Raw genomic sequence first — 17,995 nt, 5'->3', positions numbered from 1 at the left:
TGTTTACTCCCTTGTGGTAAATTCAGCCTTAGTGTCACACTGGATGATTCTGTGTCTTCCCACACCCTCTCTGTGCGCTGTCACTTCTCAGTGGCAGTGGTAGGGTGGTGAAATTCCTTCCCCTCCTCTTCCACAGGCACCATTACATCATTCCCTGGAAAAGACTCTGTTTCCTGCTCTGGGTAGTGCATTTCCAGCTCCTCTTCTGTGCTTTCCTGGGCATCGAGGTAACTTTCACATCCTTTGACAGCACAGTTCTTGCCACTGGGCACTTCTGAAACAGAGCCCACGATAACAGTGTCGGCCTTCATGATGTAGAGTTTTTCTGAGGAAGGAAAAAATTAGTGCTGAGCATGGTGAGCAGTCCCTGCTGCCCCAGAGGTGGCTGTTTTTCCATGCAGCATTTTTATTAGCACTCTGGACATTTCAGATTAAGTAGATTGTGCTTCCATTGGGATTACACCACTGAGCTAGAGGTGGAGCTACACAAGAAAGACAAAGAGGAAAAGGCAGAAGATATTCACAAGAATCTGTCAGAAGAAGCAACTAAGTGGGATCTAAAGAATCCCAGGTTTGTGCTCCTGCTGTTTCAAGAAACAGCACCATGTAAAAGAAACCTCTGGGCAAAGATCAGCACTGTACAGAAGTTCTGGGTTCTTAGGACCTGCAAAGAAATTAGTTTCTTTCTGAGAATAAACTGAGAATAAACTACAAAATTTTCTGACTCTTGGGTCCAGCTTGTTGTTGTACTCCTTCACAGGGAGGACAAAAAGGCCTTTTCAGTGGCTTGCAGCACTGCACTGAATTCAGAAGGGTGCTGCACATCAGACACTGGCAGATAATTGCCTGCAGATATTTGGATATTTGGTAAATCAAATCACCACATACATCTCAATCCATCACTCACAGTAAAAACAGGAAGGGTGTTTAGTAAGGAAAGGTCAGTTTTTGTAATATGAAAAATAACCTCAGAACTGGGTTTGGAAGCACTGCCAGAATGTCTCATGCAGATGGTGTCTCAGGTAAGAATTCACCCCCTGTGAATGAGCTCCTCCCTTGAATTTATCTCCCACCCTGTGCCATGGTCAAAGACTTTATGGGAACACGTGGGAGATGCATTTCAAGCCATTATTATGAAACCAGAGAAGAAAATTATAGCTAAGTACAGTTCTCATTCAGTATGACAGCATCATCTTCCAGCTGACATATTCCAATTTCTTCTGTAAAATCTACATATTCCAGAATGAAAAGGAGGAAGAAGGGAATTTTGTGTCAAAGATCTGGAGATTCAGCACAATCTTTGTTAGGAGATTTGGACACTGAAGTTTATTAGCAATCTTGGAATGACAGTATGTGCCATGTTTGAAAATTGGAAAAAAGAAGATGACAAGAGGAAGGAAAAAAAAGGCAAGACTCACCAATTCTGTTATTTGTGTGGTCTCTGACTCGAGGATCCACAGGGCAGTCTGGGGCACTGCCACTGCTTGGTGCCACATCAGCCACACTCCAGTGAGCACTCTGGGCTTTCTCTGTGCTGGACACCAAATTATTGTTGGTTTCCAAAGGAAGGGTCCTGTCAATGAACTCCTCCTCTTCCAGCCCACTCTCAGTGGTCAGTATGATCTTCTGCCAATATAAACAGGAGAGCAGAAGTGGGGTGAGTGCAAAAACACCTTGGGCATTGCAGCAGGTGCACAGAATCCTCCTGTGGCAGTCAGGATAACAGAATGTCCTTCCCAGCTCTGTTCCAAAGCACCCAACAGGTGTGGGAACTTCCAACTAGGCTCCTGCACCACTCAAAAGCATATTTCAAAATAGTGTTTCTAAGCTGAATTCACAGATTTCTGATGACATTTTCAGGAGTGGACCTCATTTCCACTGAAGAAAATATGTTTTAGCTACCTCTTGGACTTTGCAAAGGCCTATCATGTTCCTATGGAAGAACAGAACAAGCCAGAGGCCAAATTGATTTAACTTCAAAATGTAATGTCAGATAGAAGAAACAAGCTCAGACTACCTAACACATGAAGAATTAATTGCAACAGTTCTTTAAAAGAGGAACCAAAATCTGAGAGAGGGTAAAGGTCTTGCATCACTATTTTCTGGTGGTTCTGATCTTCTTCTGTTTCCACAAGGTTGAGAAAGGAAAAAAAGGTTTTGAAATGTGCACTTGATAAGCCTTGCTCATGTCTGACTCTCTATAGGGGCAAGAATTGAAGCTCCTCACAGTTCAGGAATTAACAATTACACATTGACATTATGACAGCTGATTGCAACCAGAGTGACTGGGAAAAGCAGTATCTTCTGTGTGTGTGCAGACACACAACATTTAGAAGCAAGCTCATTTAAAAACAAACAAAAAAAATTAAGAGTGTAAAGAGTGATTTAGCAGATATGGACATTGAAAGATAAAAAGCCTAATAAACTGAGAAGACTCAGAGAATGAAAGTGGCTGGAGTTTCACTGACAGAGGGGAAATCAAACCAAGCAGGGATGGTTTCAGCAGCTTTGTCCTGCTCATCTGCAAACTGTTCTGTAACACCTTTGTCCTGAGGGAATGACAAAGCAAAGCCACTGTGTCCCCACCCCACAGCCATGCAGAGGGAAGGGGACGTGGAGGGAGAGAGAAGAAAAGCACAAACCCATCTGTGTGACTGCAGCAGCAAGATAAAATGGGACTGACACACAAAGTTCTCCCAGAAGGAAGAAAAGACACACTCATGCTGTGATTTCAGATCTTGGCCCATGGAAGGCACCACAAATGGCTTAACAGCAAACCAAACCAGGCAAGGCTGGCAGCTGTGGAAGAGGTTTGACAGCAACTTCTGTCAGCCAGAGAGAAGGTTGATAAGAGGATCCATGTTCACCCCTGAAAGAATTTTCTACCAAGGTTGTTGACACAGAAACCAAGAAAAAATGAAGGAGAAATAAGAGAAACCTGCAACTGTCTATTCTAGGTTCCAGAAAGAAAGAAGGAGAAATAAGAAAAAGTGCAACTGCTGTTCCAATGAGCACTTTGTTTGTCTTTCCTGACCTATGAGTAAACTTAGGAGTTTTGTAAGAATGTATGGAAACCATGCATGCTAGAATAAAAACAGGTTGAAGCCTTCTGCAAATGGAGAGTTACTTTGTGTTGTGACTGTCTCAACTCCAACAGGCAGCATCACATTATTTAACACCACATTAACCTCAGCTCAAGACATGAAAGTATCGAGTCCTAATGCATCTCATCCCACCTAAATTATTACATATTGCAGAGGGAAGTCCAAACTAAAAGGCTGGCACTTTTTAGACAGGACATTTGAAAAAAAAACATTATTTACTTAGCATGGAAAATGATCTGGTTTGGAATATTGATCACACTTACTGCACATTTGTTCACAAGATCCGAACCTGCAATGGAAAGCAAAAACATTATCAGAAGAAACCTCATAAATATTTTAGGAGGATAATAATAATAATAATAATAATAATCATCATCATCATCATCATCATCATCATCATTATTATCATTACCATTATAATTATTATTATATAATATATAATACATAATATAATAATTATAATATATAATATATTATAATATAAATAATAAATATAACAATATAATAATTATAATTATATAATATATATAACATGTATAATATATATAATATATTATATATAATATATAATATATAATATATAATAATATAATAATATAATATAATAATATGATATAATAATATAATAGAATATAAAATAATATATAATAATATTTTTAATTATTATTATTGTTATTGTTATTGTTATTGTTATTGTTATTATTATTATTATTATTATTATTATTATTATTATTATTATTATTATTATTATTATTATTATTATTATTATTATTATTATTATTATTATTATTATTTGCACTTCCTGAACCACTCCACTGCCCACCCCATTAGCATGATGGTTTTCTTAAAGTTCAGGGCACACTGAAATGAAAACTCAGCTTCACCTCACACTCCTGAGGTGAACCAGCAAGAGGTTCCTGCCAAGACTGTGATATCCTGATGTCCCCAAACCCTTTTCCATTGCTGTCCCCACACCACAACTGGTACCCACCTTAGGAAACAATGAACTGATGAAACTGTCTAGATAAGAACAATACAAGCTTATTAAAAAGAAAAAAAAATTAATAACTTTCTAGTGGATTAACAAGTTAGGTCAGTTCATCATATTGTCAGAGGATTATTAAAGGGGTGGGATTTTATGCACAGTTCCATTGACAGGGAGCACAGGGCAAAGAAGAGAGGAGAGAAGGAGGGAGTGTACAAAACTTGCAGCACCATGAAGGTCGATGGGCTCAGCCTCACTGTCTGATTACACCCTGATGTGCAATCACCTTTATTTTCAGAGCATCACCTCTGTAATGCTGCACAGGAACAGATTCTATTGTGCAAGGCATGTGAGGGAGAAAAAATTCCATTTTGAGAAAATGAAGCTGCACCCCAGAGTTTTTAAATTGTATTCCTGAATGAGTGACTGTAGAAAGCTCTGCTGTGTGGTGATTAGAATCTGACACAACAGAGAATGGCTCTGGCAGTGGAATTGCTGAGAGGGGATCAGATAAATGGGTAAAATGTTTGCGTTTTATGGGACCTGGGCAGGTTTTTTTCTGAACACCATCTCCCATATTTGACTGACTGGAATCAATCTGGTGTTTTCCAGCGCTGACACATCACCCAGCCCTCAGCAGCAGTGGGAACCAGGTGCCATCTGCTGGCACCTGCTGGCACCCAGCGTGTCCCTCCTGCTCAGCAGGGACATCCATGTGACACGAGAAGCTTCCACTCTTTATAAAATTCTATAAAATCAAATCCCACTTTAAGCTATCTATAGTAGATAGTTTTACCCCCAATAAAGGAGAGGAATGATGAGGAGGACTACATCTTATCAGAAGGCTAATTAATTCCTTTATTCTATTATTCTGTATTATATTACACTATGTTACATTACATCTAAACTGAATCTGCCAAGCACTCAACTCTGCACAGCATCTCGTGACTGTCAGTGACAGTCCTCACACACACACACCTGGGTTTAACTGGTCAGTGAATCAAAACACTCACACAGAGCCCAATCCCCAATTCCCTTCAGGTAACTGATCAATTCCCTTCAGGCAAACAATTCCCTTCCCCAACACATTCCACTCGTGAACAAACACAGGCGCAGCAAATGAGACAAGAATTGTTTTTCCTTTCTCTGAGGTTCAGAGAATGGGAATCCCAGAAATATTCTAGGGAAGAATTGTGCCTTGCTTTTCTCTGTGAAGAAAGGAGATTGTGCTTTTCTCTCTGGCCCCTCAGTCACTCACCTGGAGGCTTGAGCACGTATTTGTGTGCGATGACCGAGTGCAGGTGTGCTGATAAAAGAAACTTTCATTTAGTGCAGCTCACCACACCCACAGATCTACAACCGACCTACAAGGTGCACACCCTGCTCTCTGTAAAGGAGGGAATGTGGCTCTGCAGACACACCCCACATGTAACTGCAGGCAAAGCTGTGGGGAGTCAGCATCAGTAAAAAATCACCTCATGCTCCAAGCCCAGTTCTGTTCCCAGAACCAACAACTACTCACACAACACTTGAGGTATCATTTAATACTAATGTCTGTGCTGAGAGAAGAAACAGCTAGCTGCCTTTTCCTCTCTTGTAGGTCACCCACCTGCTTCCCTTCATAAATTCACAACTGCTTCCATCTCTCATGCTCTCCAACATCCTGCATGAGCAGCTTGCCTTAAACCCTTGAAGAGAACATTCTCTTCCCCAGTGACCTCCACAAACATCCCCATATTTGAGTTTCCCATCTGCTGTTTGGCAGACCCAGCGTTACAGCTTGAAGAACTCACGCTTTCTCCTGAGGACGAGGATCCTCTTCTTGCAAACCTTCCATTTCCAAAAGAGCAGCGTGGCCCCGAGGAGCGCTGCCAGGGAGAGAACCACTGCCCAAAGCACCACACCTGCAGCACAGAGAGGGAGCACAGGATGGGCTGAGAACAGGCAAAACCCTGAGCAGATCCACCCTGAGCAGATCCACCCTGAGCAGATCCACGTGTTTGAACACAGCACCACAGACACCATTTCACGAGCCAGAGGGGATTTGCAGGAAGTTCCCGCATAAAAATTGTGTTTACCAAAGATATTTCCAAATAAAAAGTGCTGGAGAGAGTAAAGGCTGTGTCTGTGTTACCTCCTGCCGTCATCTCCCCCTTGGCCGAGGTGGGAGCCTGAGCTTTCTCCCCAGGAGTTGAACCGGGGTTTTCAGCTGTTGGGACACTTAGGTCACCGCTAGCAGAGGTCACCAGGTTCTCCTTCAGCATCCTCAGGTCGAAGTTATTTGTTTCATTGCTGAACCTCATGGACAAAGTGCTCGGGGTGAGGTGAGTGGGCAGCTGCTCCAGGCAGAGCTGATCGTGTGTAGCATTTCCTTTCCTCAGCGTTACTTTGTTCAACTTGGCACAGCTGGGGGTGAAAAAGAACAGGGACAGGGCACACGTGTGTTCCATGTGACAAACATCCCCTCCGTCATTTTTGTGCCAACCACAATTATTGCTCTCTGTGTAAAATTCATTATTCTTCTCATCCCTGTGGCGTTAATTCTTGGCCTGGATGCAAAGCTGCTACTCACACAGGTGTGCAATTCCACTGTACTTGGTAAACTAAAGGCAAGCAGGAGTCTTTCTTTTCCTTTTCTTTTTCCTTTCCCCTTTCTCCTTTCCTTTTTCCTTTCCCCTTTCCTTTCCTTTTCCCTTTCCTTTCCCCTTTCCTTTCCTTTTTCTGTTTCCTTTCCCTTTTCCCTTTCCTTTCTTCCTTTTTTTCTTTCCTTTTTCCTTCCTTTTTTCCTTTCCTTTCCTTTTTCCTTCCTTTTTTCCTTTCCTTTCCTTTTTCCTTCCTTTTTTCCTTTCCTTTTTCCTTTCCTTTCCTTTTTCCTTCCTTTTTTCCTTTCCTTTTTCCTTCCTTTTTTCCTTTCCTTTTTCCTTTCCTTTCCTTTTTCCTTTCCTTTCCTTTTTTCCTTTCCCTTTCCCTTTCCTTTTTCCTTCCTTTTTTCCTTTTCCTTTCCTTTCCTTTCCTTTCCTTTCCTTTCCTTTCCTTTCCTTTCCTTTCCTTTCCTTTCCTTTCCTTTCCTTTCCTTTCCTTTCCTTTCCTTTCCTTTCCTTTCCTTGAAATTTCCTTGAAATTTCCTTGAAATTTCCTTGAAATTTCCTTGAAATTTCCTTGAAATTTCCTTGAAATTTCCTTTCCTTTCCTTGAAATTTCCTTTCCTTGAAATTTCCTTTCCTTGAAATTTCCTTTCCTTGAAATTTCCTTTCCTTTCCTTGAAATTTCCTTTCCTTTCCTTGAAATTTCCTTTCCTTGAAATTTCCTTTCCTTGAAATTTCCTTTCCTTGAAATTTCCTTTCCTTTCCTTGAAATTTCCTTTCCTTTCCTTGAAATTTCCTTTCCTTTCCTTGAAATTTCCTTTCCTTTCCTTTCCTTTCCTTTCCTTGAAATTTCCTTTCCTTTCCTTGAAATTTCCTTTCCTTTCCTTGAAATTTCCTTTCCTGTCCTTGAAATTTCCTTTCCTTGAAATTTCCTTTCCTTTCCTTGAAATTTCCTTTCCTTGAAATTTCCTTTCCTTTCCTTGAAATTTCCTTTCCTTGAAATTTCCTTTCCTTGAAATTTCCTTTTTCCTTTCCTTTCCTTTCCTTTCCTTTCCTTTCCTTTCCTTTCCTTTCCTTTCCTTTCCTTTCCTTTCCTTTCCTTTCCTTTCCTTTCCTTTCCTTTCCTTTCCTTTCCTTTCCTTTCCTTTCCTTTCCTTTCCTTTCCTTTCCTTTCCTTTCCTTTCCTTTCCTTTCCTTTCCTTTCCTTTCCTTTCCTTTCCTTTCCTTTCCTTTCCTTTTTCCTTTCCTTTCCTTTTTCCTTTCCTTTTTCCTTTCCTTTCCTTTTTCCTTTCCTTTTTCCTTTCCTTTTTCCTTTCCTTTCCTTTTTCCTTTCCTTTTTCCTTTCCTTTCCTTTCCTTTCCTTTCCTTTCCTTTCCTTTCCTTTCCTTTCCTTTCCTTTCCTTTCCTTTCCTTTCCTTTCCTTTCCTTTCCTTTCCTTTCCTTTCCTTTCCTTTCCTTTCCTTTCCTTTCCTTTCCTTTCCTTTCCTTTCCTTTCCTTCCCTTTCCTTTCCTTCCCTTTCCTTTCCTTGAAATTTCCTTGAAATTTCCTTGAAATTTCCTTGAAATTTCCTTGAAATTTCCTTGAAATTTCCTTGAAATTTCCTTTCCTTGAAATTTCCTTTCCTTGAAATTTCCTTTCCTTGAAATTTCCTTTCCTTGAAATTTCCTTGAAATTTCCTTTCCTTGAAATTTCCTTTCCTTGAAATTTCCTTTCCTTGAAATTTCCTTTCCTTTCCTTTCCTTGAAATTTCCTTTCCTTTCCTTTCCTTGAAATTTCCTTTCCTTGAAATTTCCTTTCCTTGAAATTTCCTTTCCTTTCCTTGAAATTTCCTTTCCTTGAAATTTCCTTTCCTTTCCTTGAAATTTCCTTTCCTTGAAATTTCCTTTCCTTTCCTTTCCTTGAAATTTCCTTTCCTTTCCTTTCCTTGAAATTTCCTTTCCTTGAAATTTCCTTTCCTTGAAATTTCCTTTCCTTTCCTTGAAATTTCCTTTCCTTTCCTTGAAATTTCCTTTCCTTGAAATTTCCTTTCCTTTCCTTGAAATTTCCTTTCCTTTCCTTGAAATTTCCTTTCCTTTCCTTCCTCGAGCCCATAGTGATTCCCTTCCTCCTGAGATGAGTTTGTGTGCATTGCCCCAGCAGTGCCCTACCCTATTTCACCATTCATGAATTTCCCTCCCTTAGCCAGTGCCATGAAAGCAGCCCAGCCTTACTCGGTGTGGGGTTTGCAGGTGTCTGTGCTGGAGCTGTGGTCAGAGAAGGTTCCAGGAGGGCACTCCTCACAAGTCACATCACTCGTTGCGGTGCCTGAATAAAAACCACGACTGAGGCCCAAATAAAAGGCATCATGTCCAGGCCCATGGGCAGGACAGGAGAGGCAGAGTGCACAGGTGGGACTCCTACCCCTGGTTTTGACCCCGAAGCCGGGCTGGCAGGCAGAGTGCCGCTGGCAGCGGGAGCAGCTGTGCACCACGGGCAGCTGGCAGAAGAGGCCGGGCCGGCACTCGCAGACGCGGCTGGAGCGGAAGGAGCACGGCTGCTTCTCCACCAGGTCCAGCTCTGGGGACAAGAAACACCTCAGGGACAAACAGCACCTGGCAGGGAATGTCAGCCGGGCCAGAGCTGAGCAGCACCAGCTCTGAGGCTCAGGAGGCACCAAAGGGGCTTCTCTTGTCACTGTCACATTTTCTGAAAAACCCCTCCAGCAGGATTTTCTCCTGGGAAGCTGAGAGGCTTCAGAGAAGAATGAAAACAACAATTATCTGCTTGCTTCTCCTTGTTTTGTTGCTTTGGAATGTGGTCTGGAGGTTGTTTACCAACAGGTGAATGTTTGATTGGTTTCACGTAAATTGCTTTAACTTGATAACCAATAACCTGCCAGCTGTGTGAGGCTCTGAGCAGTCACAAGTTCTTATTATTCATTCTTGTTAAGCCTTCTGTAAGAATCCTTACAGAATATTCTCTATTTCTTTAGTATTTCTTTAGTATAGTTTTAGTATAGCATGATATGATAGATATGATAGATATAATATATGATAGATTTAATAGATATAGATATATATGATAGCCATAATAGATATGATAGATATATAACATAATGTAATAAATATAGTATAATACAATGATATTATATTATATTATATTATATTATACCATATTATATTATATTATATTATATTATATTATATTATATTATATTATATTATATTATATTATATTATATTATATTATATTATATTATATTATATTATATTATATTATATTATATTATATTATATTATATTATATTATATTATATTATATTATATTATATTATATTATATTATATTATATTATATTATATTATATTATATTATATTATATTATATTATATTATATTATACCATATTATATTATATTATATTATACCATATTATATTATTCATCAGCCTTCTGAGAACATGGAGCCAGATTCATCTCTTCCCTTGTCCTAGAAACCTCCCAAAGACCACAATGAATAATTAGAGAAGCCTGTAGATAATAGCTTCTAACATAAGACAGAAAGCAGAAACCAGGCTGGGATAGCTCTGGATGGGAGAATTTTTAGGTATTCCCAGGTGACACAGGCAGAAATGTGGATTATGTACAAGGCAACATTCTGCTGTCTAACTCAGTAACCAAGGATGGATAATTTTGCTGTGGAAATTCAAACAAATTAAGTGTAAATAAAATATACAGAGAGAGAATGTAACTGTGAGGTATGTGTGGAGAAAAGCAAACCTTTAGAGCATGACACACAGGCATCACATTGTGGCTTTTTGGATTTATTGCTCAAATACTGATCAGGTCCACATGTCATGCAGTCTGCAGCTGGGTCTTGAGGACATGCTTTCTTTTTAACATAGCCTGGAGGGAAAAAAAAAGCAAAATATATAAAAATATATAAGATACCTATCCAAAATGGGCAGAAAACCATCCTGAAATGTTCTTGTCTGCTTGTTTACCTGTTAGGCACATTACCACAGTCTTCTCTTAGTTATTTGGATTCTCTGGGACATTTTTGCCTTTCCCATTTAAGTGTTAAGGAAAGGCCAGGCCATGATCCCAGCTGGAATGGGCAGGTGACAAGAAGAAATCTGCTGACAGAAAAGCCAAGGCTCCAGGAGGGACAATGCCCTGCCTCTACCAGGCCCCCAGGGAACTGGGCTGCATGTTTCCTTATTTTCTTGATTAAAAGCACTTTTGGAAAAGCTCCTCTTTCTCTGCAGGGAGCTGCAGACATGAACAGGTTATTGCTGGAAGGAGGAGGGGAGGGTTAAGGTGGAAAAGGATTCTCATAACTTTTGTTGTGGAGGAGTCCAGGACTGACATGGGGATGTAGCAATAAAGAATCAGCAAAGGTGAACTCATTTCAGCCTGGGGTAAATCAGATCTCAACCTTGCTGTGACACCCCTCATGACAGGAGCTTTGGATTGAAGAAGAAAAGAGCTTTTCTTGGGATGGTCAAAGTCACATCCCCACCCATTTTTTCCCTATTATTTCTATTATTCTATCACCCATTTTCTCCATCCCTGGCTCTGATTTACACATCCAACTTCTGAAGGACTCCAGCAGCACAGGATGCCCCAGTGGGAATCCTGATGGATGCAGATCCAAATCCTGGATGCAATCAAACACTAAAGCCCTCTGGCTCATCAGAACACAAATGCAGGTCAGAAATCTCCTTCCAGAAAAACGAAAGAAAAAGCCTTCTGCAGGAAGATGGAGAATAAAATACCCACCCATGAGGGGGTTGTGGCCAGTGGGGCAGTCTCAGACATTTCCAGAGCTCTTGTCTCACCAGGCTGTTTCCTGTGGCTGACCTTACGTGCCTGAGTCACAGCACAGCAGAATGTGTCCCCTGCTTCCTCCCTCCTGTCAGACACTTCCCAAACTGTTGTGACTGTGAGAATAATGTCAGATTTTTCCATTCCTTCTATTTTATATTTTTTTTATCTCTGAGAAGAAGCTCGTTTAGCCTAATTTCACTGTGCTGATTCACACCCAGGGGCAAGTTTGAAATGAATTATTGGACCTGGCTACATCAATGTCTGGTGAAGTGATAAAATCCCATAAAAATTCTGTCACTTTGTCTGGTTTGCATGCAGACTGCAGAGGAGCAGGACAGTGCAGAAGAGATTCACATCTGGAGCCACATCAGAGAGTGATTCATGGAATTGCCCCTTTCTTCAGGGACAAAATACAACTCTGCAGATACACAGGGTTCCTACTGTCTCCTTATAAATTATATGATTATAAACTGAATTATAAACATACCTGAGGGACACTGGTAACAGCAGTTTTGTGAAGTTTCATCATAGAACCAATTCTCGAGTGTATCACAGGAATGAGGTGGGGTTAATGATGTCTAGAAATTGAAAGAGACAAAAGACACAATAAGAAAACAATTAATTCTGTACCAGAGCAGATCCCAATGCCTGTCTCAAGCAGTGGTGGTTGCACATGGTAAGGAAAAGCAGTTTTTTGAAAATTCCAGTATTCCCAAAGCAACTAAATTATTGTCTGCATTTTCTTTAGAAACATTGCAGCAGCTAGCAAAAAAAAAAAAAATTACTATCCTAAAATCAAAAAATATTTAAACAAATACTGTCATAAAATTAAAAAATATTTTTAAAAAATTACTGCCCTAAAACTATTTCATGCTAATTGGAGCTAAGGATTTGGTGTAATCCACAGAGGTCTTTTTGATCCAAGTTTTCTGTTACTTATGCAGTCACACTGTTTCAATTTAACAACCTAAGTGTGTATTATAAACCGATACATCATTTTACTTATCATTTAGGGATAAATCCTGCAAGAAGATTTTGCCTTGAAAATGCTGCAAATACTCCCATGATGAAGCCCTTATTCAAATAAATAATCTCACTTCTGTTGTGGGTGAAGGTTTTCAGAAATAACCTTTCATCCCCACATAACCAATATTTATTTAGTTCTTAAAAAAAAAACCCATTAAATAGTTTTGATATTAGCTTACAAAATGAGTTACAACTTGTAACAAGAAGCACATAATAAGATTTAGTTTTTGTATGGCTGGGCCACTACATGCTCTGGGAAATTACAGTGCTACAAGTGTTCTGATGAAAAAATCTGATTTTTGAACTTGGCATCTCCCTTAAGAATCCCCTAAAAATGTTGTTATCTGAAATTCATTTTCAGTACTTAGTAGAAGGCATGAATAGTGATTTTTTTTTGTGGGGGGGGTTTGGGGGTTTTTTGTTAAGAATTGATAAATCCCCTGGAGATTTTCCCACTCGATACTGGTAGAGCAGTTAAATATTTCAGAAACTCCACATCTCACTTTCTGCCAGTGAATTTCCCACTGGCCTTGGAAATAATAATACTTGCTGTCACCTTTGTGCACTGTGCAGAATCTCACTGCCTGACTCATTTCACAGCCCGTTCTCATATTTAATACACACAAAATATAAAAATTATGTAACTTCTGTCAGAAAACAGGAGCTTTCAGGCAAGGAGGAAATTTCTGGAAAATCCCTTCCCCCAGGGTTTTTCTCCTGGGAAGCTGAGAAACCTCAGAGAAAAGGAAAACAATTCTTCTCTCATTTGCTTCTCCTGTGTTGTGCTCATGTGGAATGTGTGTGGAGATTGTTTCATTGCATTCTGCTGTGAGTTGTTTTCACTCTCTGGCCAATTTCACATATTTCATCACTACATAACCAATATTGTTGTGTCAGGGCTCTGGAGAGAGTCAGGAGTTTTCATTATTATCTTTTTAGCCTCCTGTAAGTATCCTTTCTGTACTCTTTAATATTGTATAGTATTCTTTAATATAATATAGCATCATAAAGTAATAAATCAGCCTCCTGAGAACATGGAGTCAGGTTCATCCTTCCCCACAAATAAATACAACACTCACCTCAGTGTGGAGGGGTGCCCTGGCCACACAGAGACACCCAGAAATGACCAGTCAGTCCTGAGCTGCTTAGTGAATTAACTGTTTCTAGAAAGGAAATTCAAGATACAATACTATCCTGGCTGTGGCTAAGTCAGCCTGCATTAGTTTCTCTGCTAGAGCTGTGGGAAGTCACCACAAATTCCTAATTTTTTCTTCCTGGTTCTCCTGGGCAACCAACTCTGGCTGCAAATGAAGCTGAATTTTAAACAAGAGTACAAACCCTTGAATTATTGAATTACTAATGCAGCACATAAGCTTACAGCATATTTAATTGCCTGGTTTGGGTTTAAATAAAAGAAAGTGTTTGTGTAAAAATGTGAGAGAACTTTTTAAATGTGTGAGAGCTTTTTTTAAAAAAAGAAGAATGAAAGAATATGAAAATCAGGAGTTCAGTATCAGATTCTGCTCCTGGTTTAACAGTGCACATTGTGATTATGGCTTTGCCCTGGGGGTAGTGCAGTGATAAATCACAGACCAGGCATACACACTAAACAGATTGTGCAGGTGTACATATGAAAAGGCACCCAAGTTGATTTTCCCCTTTTCCACGGGAGGGCAGCTCTGCACCACAGCCACCCCCAGCACTCTGCTCATCCCTGGCTCCTCCACAAACGCTGCTCCAGCTGTCAGCTCCAGCACAGCTCTGCAGCCACCTGGACTGCAACTGAGCCAAGCACAAGGGGCTCTGCTGTGAAAGAACACCTCTCAATTACTGTGAAAAATGGGTATTTTATGATTGGCTTTTTGCAAATATTAAAATGAATGTTTTATGTGTTATGTTAGAAAGTTATGCTGTGTTAATTCTCTTAAGCAGAGTGTTAAATATAGTTTAGGTTATAACAAAATGTTAAAATATAAAATATGCTATGTGAGATAGTTTTTTAAAAGAGAGGAATGAGGTACTCCCACCGAGACAGCAGCCACAGGACACCAAAATCTTTCAGAGAAAGAGAATTTATTGCCCCATTATCAGGAGAAATGAACTTCTTCCTGCCTCACTCAGCCCTGCAGACGCCGTCAGGATTCAGAGGAAGAAGCTGACACTGCCCAGACAGAATCCTGTGTGTGAATGGAATTGATGCATCATGGATGAGGTGTATGAATATGCAACAGGCTGTTGTTTTAAGGGTTAATCCTCTGTTAATGTGGGGCCTTTTTGGGGCTCATTTTGCCCAGAAAGAGGCACCTGGACTGTCCCTAACTCTTTGTTTTTATTGTCTTGTATTGTCCAATACTAATTGTCCAAATTATTATTACCCTAATTACATTTCTATTTTTATAACCATTTTATTACTATTAAACTTTTAAAGTTCTAAAAACAAGTGATTGGCATTTTTCACAATTACCCCACCCCTAAATAATAAAAAAACCCCAACTTAATCCAACAGAAATTGATTTTAACACAGGATGCCTGTGACTGGAAATCACCTTCTGAAGGCCCCATCACATCTAATCCATAACCAAAATGCCTGTAAGTCAACTTCTGTTCAGTAGAGGTGTTTCATGAGTATAAAAATTAGTATAGATCCTTTCAGTGATAAATAACATTCATGTCAATGCTCAGCATCAGTCACCATGGCCCCATCCTTGTCATCTTTTTCCCTCCAAATTCTAAAGATGTTTGACTCCTGGTGTGACCTGTAGCAGCAACACAATGATGCAAAGTTCTGCTCTTAACTCAGCAGGGAGGTTGGTGCCCAGCTCTCCCTAATGAAGAAGCTCCAGTTTTATTGCAATAACATCTGCAATTGTCATTAGAACTTCTGTTTGGAAATGTGTATTATAAAAAAACCCTTTAACATGAATCCCAGCACCCCCCTCCTCTAAGGGGTCAGTGAAGGAGTACCAGTTTTATTGCAATAATATCTGCTATTGTCATTAGAACTCAGATTTCTGGGTGTAAATGTGTATTTTAAAAATCCCTTTAACACTCCAAGATCCCACAGTACTGGAGTCAGGCCCCTGGCTGTGGTGGACAGTAGGTATTTATCCTTCTCTGAGTTTCTCCTCAAATAAAGGCTTTGGATTTAGCAGGAGCTGGAACACACCTTGTGAAAGGGAAGATGATAATTCCTGTCCTGCTTGGGCTGCTCTGGGACAGCCTGCCCTGCTTTAGAGCTTTCACTCACTCAGCAAGTCACCTTTTATTTTTCCTTTTCTGAATGCATTGCAGATCAAGGACCAATTAAATAAAGCAAACATATAGATCAAAAGTATCTGGGTTTTTCAGCACTTGCTTGAGAGGATTTGTTTTAGCTTTTTATAGCTCTTCTGACTTTCCTTATTTCTACAAAAATGTTTGCTATTGCAATTTAAATAATGGAGTTGTAAAGGTGGTGCTGAATTCAGTGGCTACTCTGCAATTCAGTCAGGACAAGGTTTGACTCATTTATTTATGGCTTTTTGAACTCATAGAGAAAAAGTGACTGTGAGGCAGAGTAAGAAATCGGGCTTGCTACAAATGAGCTGTAAGTCAGGAAGAAAGCAAATTACCGTCAAAAAGAAAAAAAATCTACCAGCAGTGGCTATTCTAGAACTGACTAATACTGCAGCAAAACAGTTAACTGCCTGTCAAGCTTCTATCCAAATTCTGACAGCACAGAAAAAGCTGATAATCTCCAGCTTCAAGTAGTCAAGCTTCACTTGCTTGATAGTAAAGACATTATCAACAAGTGAGAGTTCTCTGAATATAAAAAGAAACAAAACCCAAAGTGTGGACTGAGGTAAGATGGAACATGGTTTAAAAATATGACCACTAAAGAGTGACTTGCTCACATTAGAAAGTATCACTTGTGCTCCATCAGCAGTAAGAGCAGATATTGCAGCAAGAGAGGCAGAGCAGGACAGTGCAAAGCCAATTCCTCATCCCAGCAACCTCTGGGATAATTTTACAGTGAGTCTGAGTATTGACAATGACTGTCAGAAAACCAAATTTTCTCCCTGCCTCATTCATTTTGTGAACAAACCACAAAAAGTGATGTCAAATAGAAAAAGTATCATCTTTATCTTTCCTCCTGAAGCAGTCTGCATGCAGCACACTGGACAAGCTGGGCTGGATGCCTTCCCAAGCATTCCTCTGGTGAGCAGGGACTGCAGACTCCAACCCCCCAGAACATTTCTCCCTCTGTACTTCAGGAAGGAGACAGTGGCAGGACAGACAACATGGGGAAAGTAAACCAAACTTGCAATGTGGGAGGGGAAATTACAACTGAAGACACAAGAGCAAACTCCCACTGCTACCAAAAGAACCAGGGGGATCTTTTTCAAATGTCTATGAAGAGGGTACAGAACTTGGTTATTTTCAAAGATTTCACTGGAGTCAGTGTCTTGTTAAAAAATCTGGCAGCCCAGGTGATGTGCTGGATTTTTTATTTACTGTGCTGACAGGTGTTTTAGGCTAATACATGCTGGCATTTCCACTGTAAGGGAAGATAGCTCATTTCTGATCCAGCACTCACCTACTCGACTTCACCTGGGCAGCCTCTCTGTGCCTGACCTTTCTGCTTTTTAAATGTGAATTTTTCAGTGTCACTCAGGGAAATCACCTGGATTTCTGCCAGGTGCTGAGGGCTCCTTGCCATGTGATCCAGGGGAGGAGGGGATTGCTGGCAGTGTGTGGGTGGAAGCAAACCCACAGGAGCTGATATGATCAGAGCAGGGAGCTGGTGTGCATCTACAGCATCAGCTGAGTGCAGCTGGTGGGTTGTGTCTATTTGAAGTGATTTTTGATTCAGAAATAAGAGTGGATTCAATAGAGGAAGTCAGTGTCAGTAGGGTGGGGGGGTGGAAAGGAAAAGGTGTGTTATTGTTTAGCCTCTACACCTTTCAATTTGCCTCTACACCTTTCAATTTGCCTCTCCTGACTCGCCTCAGCAGAGGGGGCAGCAGCCCTCTGAGCCCAGCTCTGCAGGGAACGTGCCTGTCCCTGAGCACACAGGCAAAAATCAACCCCCACCCCATGAAACCTTTCCTCAGAGCCAGGCTGTGCTGTGCCAGGGGCTGCAGCAGCTCCAGCAGCACCAACAAGGTGCAGATCCTAGCTCATATCCCTCACTCCTGCCTGTAAAAATCCCAGAGAGGGCAAATTCCCCTGGCTGCTCTGCTCTCTGCCTTTATCTCCTGAGAGCTCTGCTCACCACCTTGAACCCAGAGTGCTGCACCAGCCCAGCTGCTGTGCACACCCACCCCAACATCCAGCTGCAGGGCAGGTGTCTCTGCAGCCCCAGGTGCCCCTGGTGCTCCCCTGCCTTACCTGTGGGCTTGTCTGGACGTCCTGGAGCAGCAGCAGGAGCCCCAGTCGCAGAGGCAGGCTGCAGGCAGCCATCTGAGGAGGTGTTAAATGTCCCTGGCTGCCAGCACTGCAGGTGACA

At 40.7% G+C, this 17,995-nt stretch overlaps 1 protein-coding gene across 1 annotated transcript; it reads right to left on the bottom strand.

Annotated features, from left to right (window-relative positions):
• Nucleotides 1–80: 80 nt before the first annotated feature.
• On the bottom strand, nt 81–17,995 carry TNFRSF8 (TNF receptor superfamily member 8; the record flags this gene model as incomplete). The annotated part of the gene is made up of 11 exons (XM_084220130.1): nt 17,878–17,995; nt 11,969–12,059; nt 10,432–10,557; nt 9,076–9,231; nt 8,886–8,979; nt 6,224–6,495; nt 5,883–5,993; nt 5,348–5,395; nt 3,368–3,393; nt 1,419–1,626; nt 81–325 (listed from the first exon to the last, which is right to left on the bottom strand). Exons 1-11 carry the CDS (start codon nt 17,947–17,949, stop codon nt 81–83), a joined length of 1,449 nt encoding a protein of 482 aa, XP_084076256.1. The 5' UTR covers nt 17,950–17,995.

Source organism: Fringilla coelebs, assembly GCF_963513975.1.
Source record: "Fringilla coelebs genome assembly, chromosome: 22".
Classification (NCBI taxonomy): domain Eukaryota; kingdom Metazoa; phylum Chordata; class Aves; order Passeriformes; family Fringillidae; genus Fringilla; species Fringilla coelebs.
This window is presented reverse-complemented; position numbering and strand designations above follow the sequence as displayed.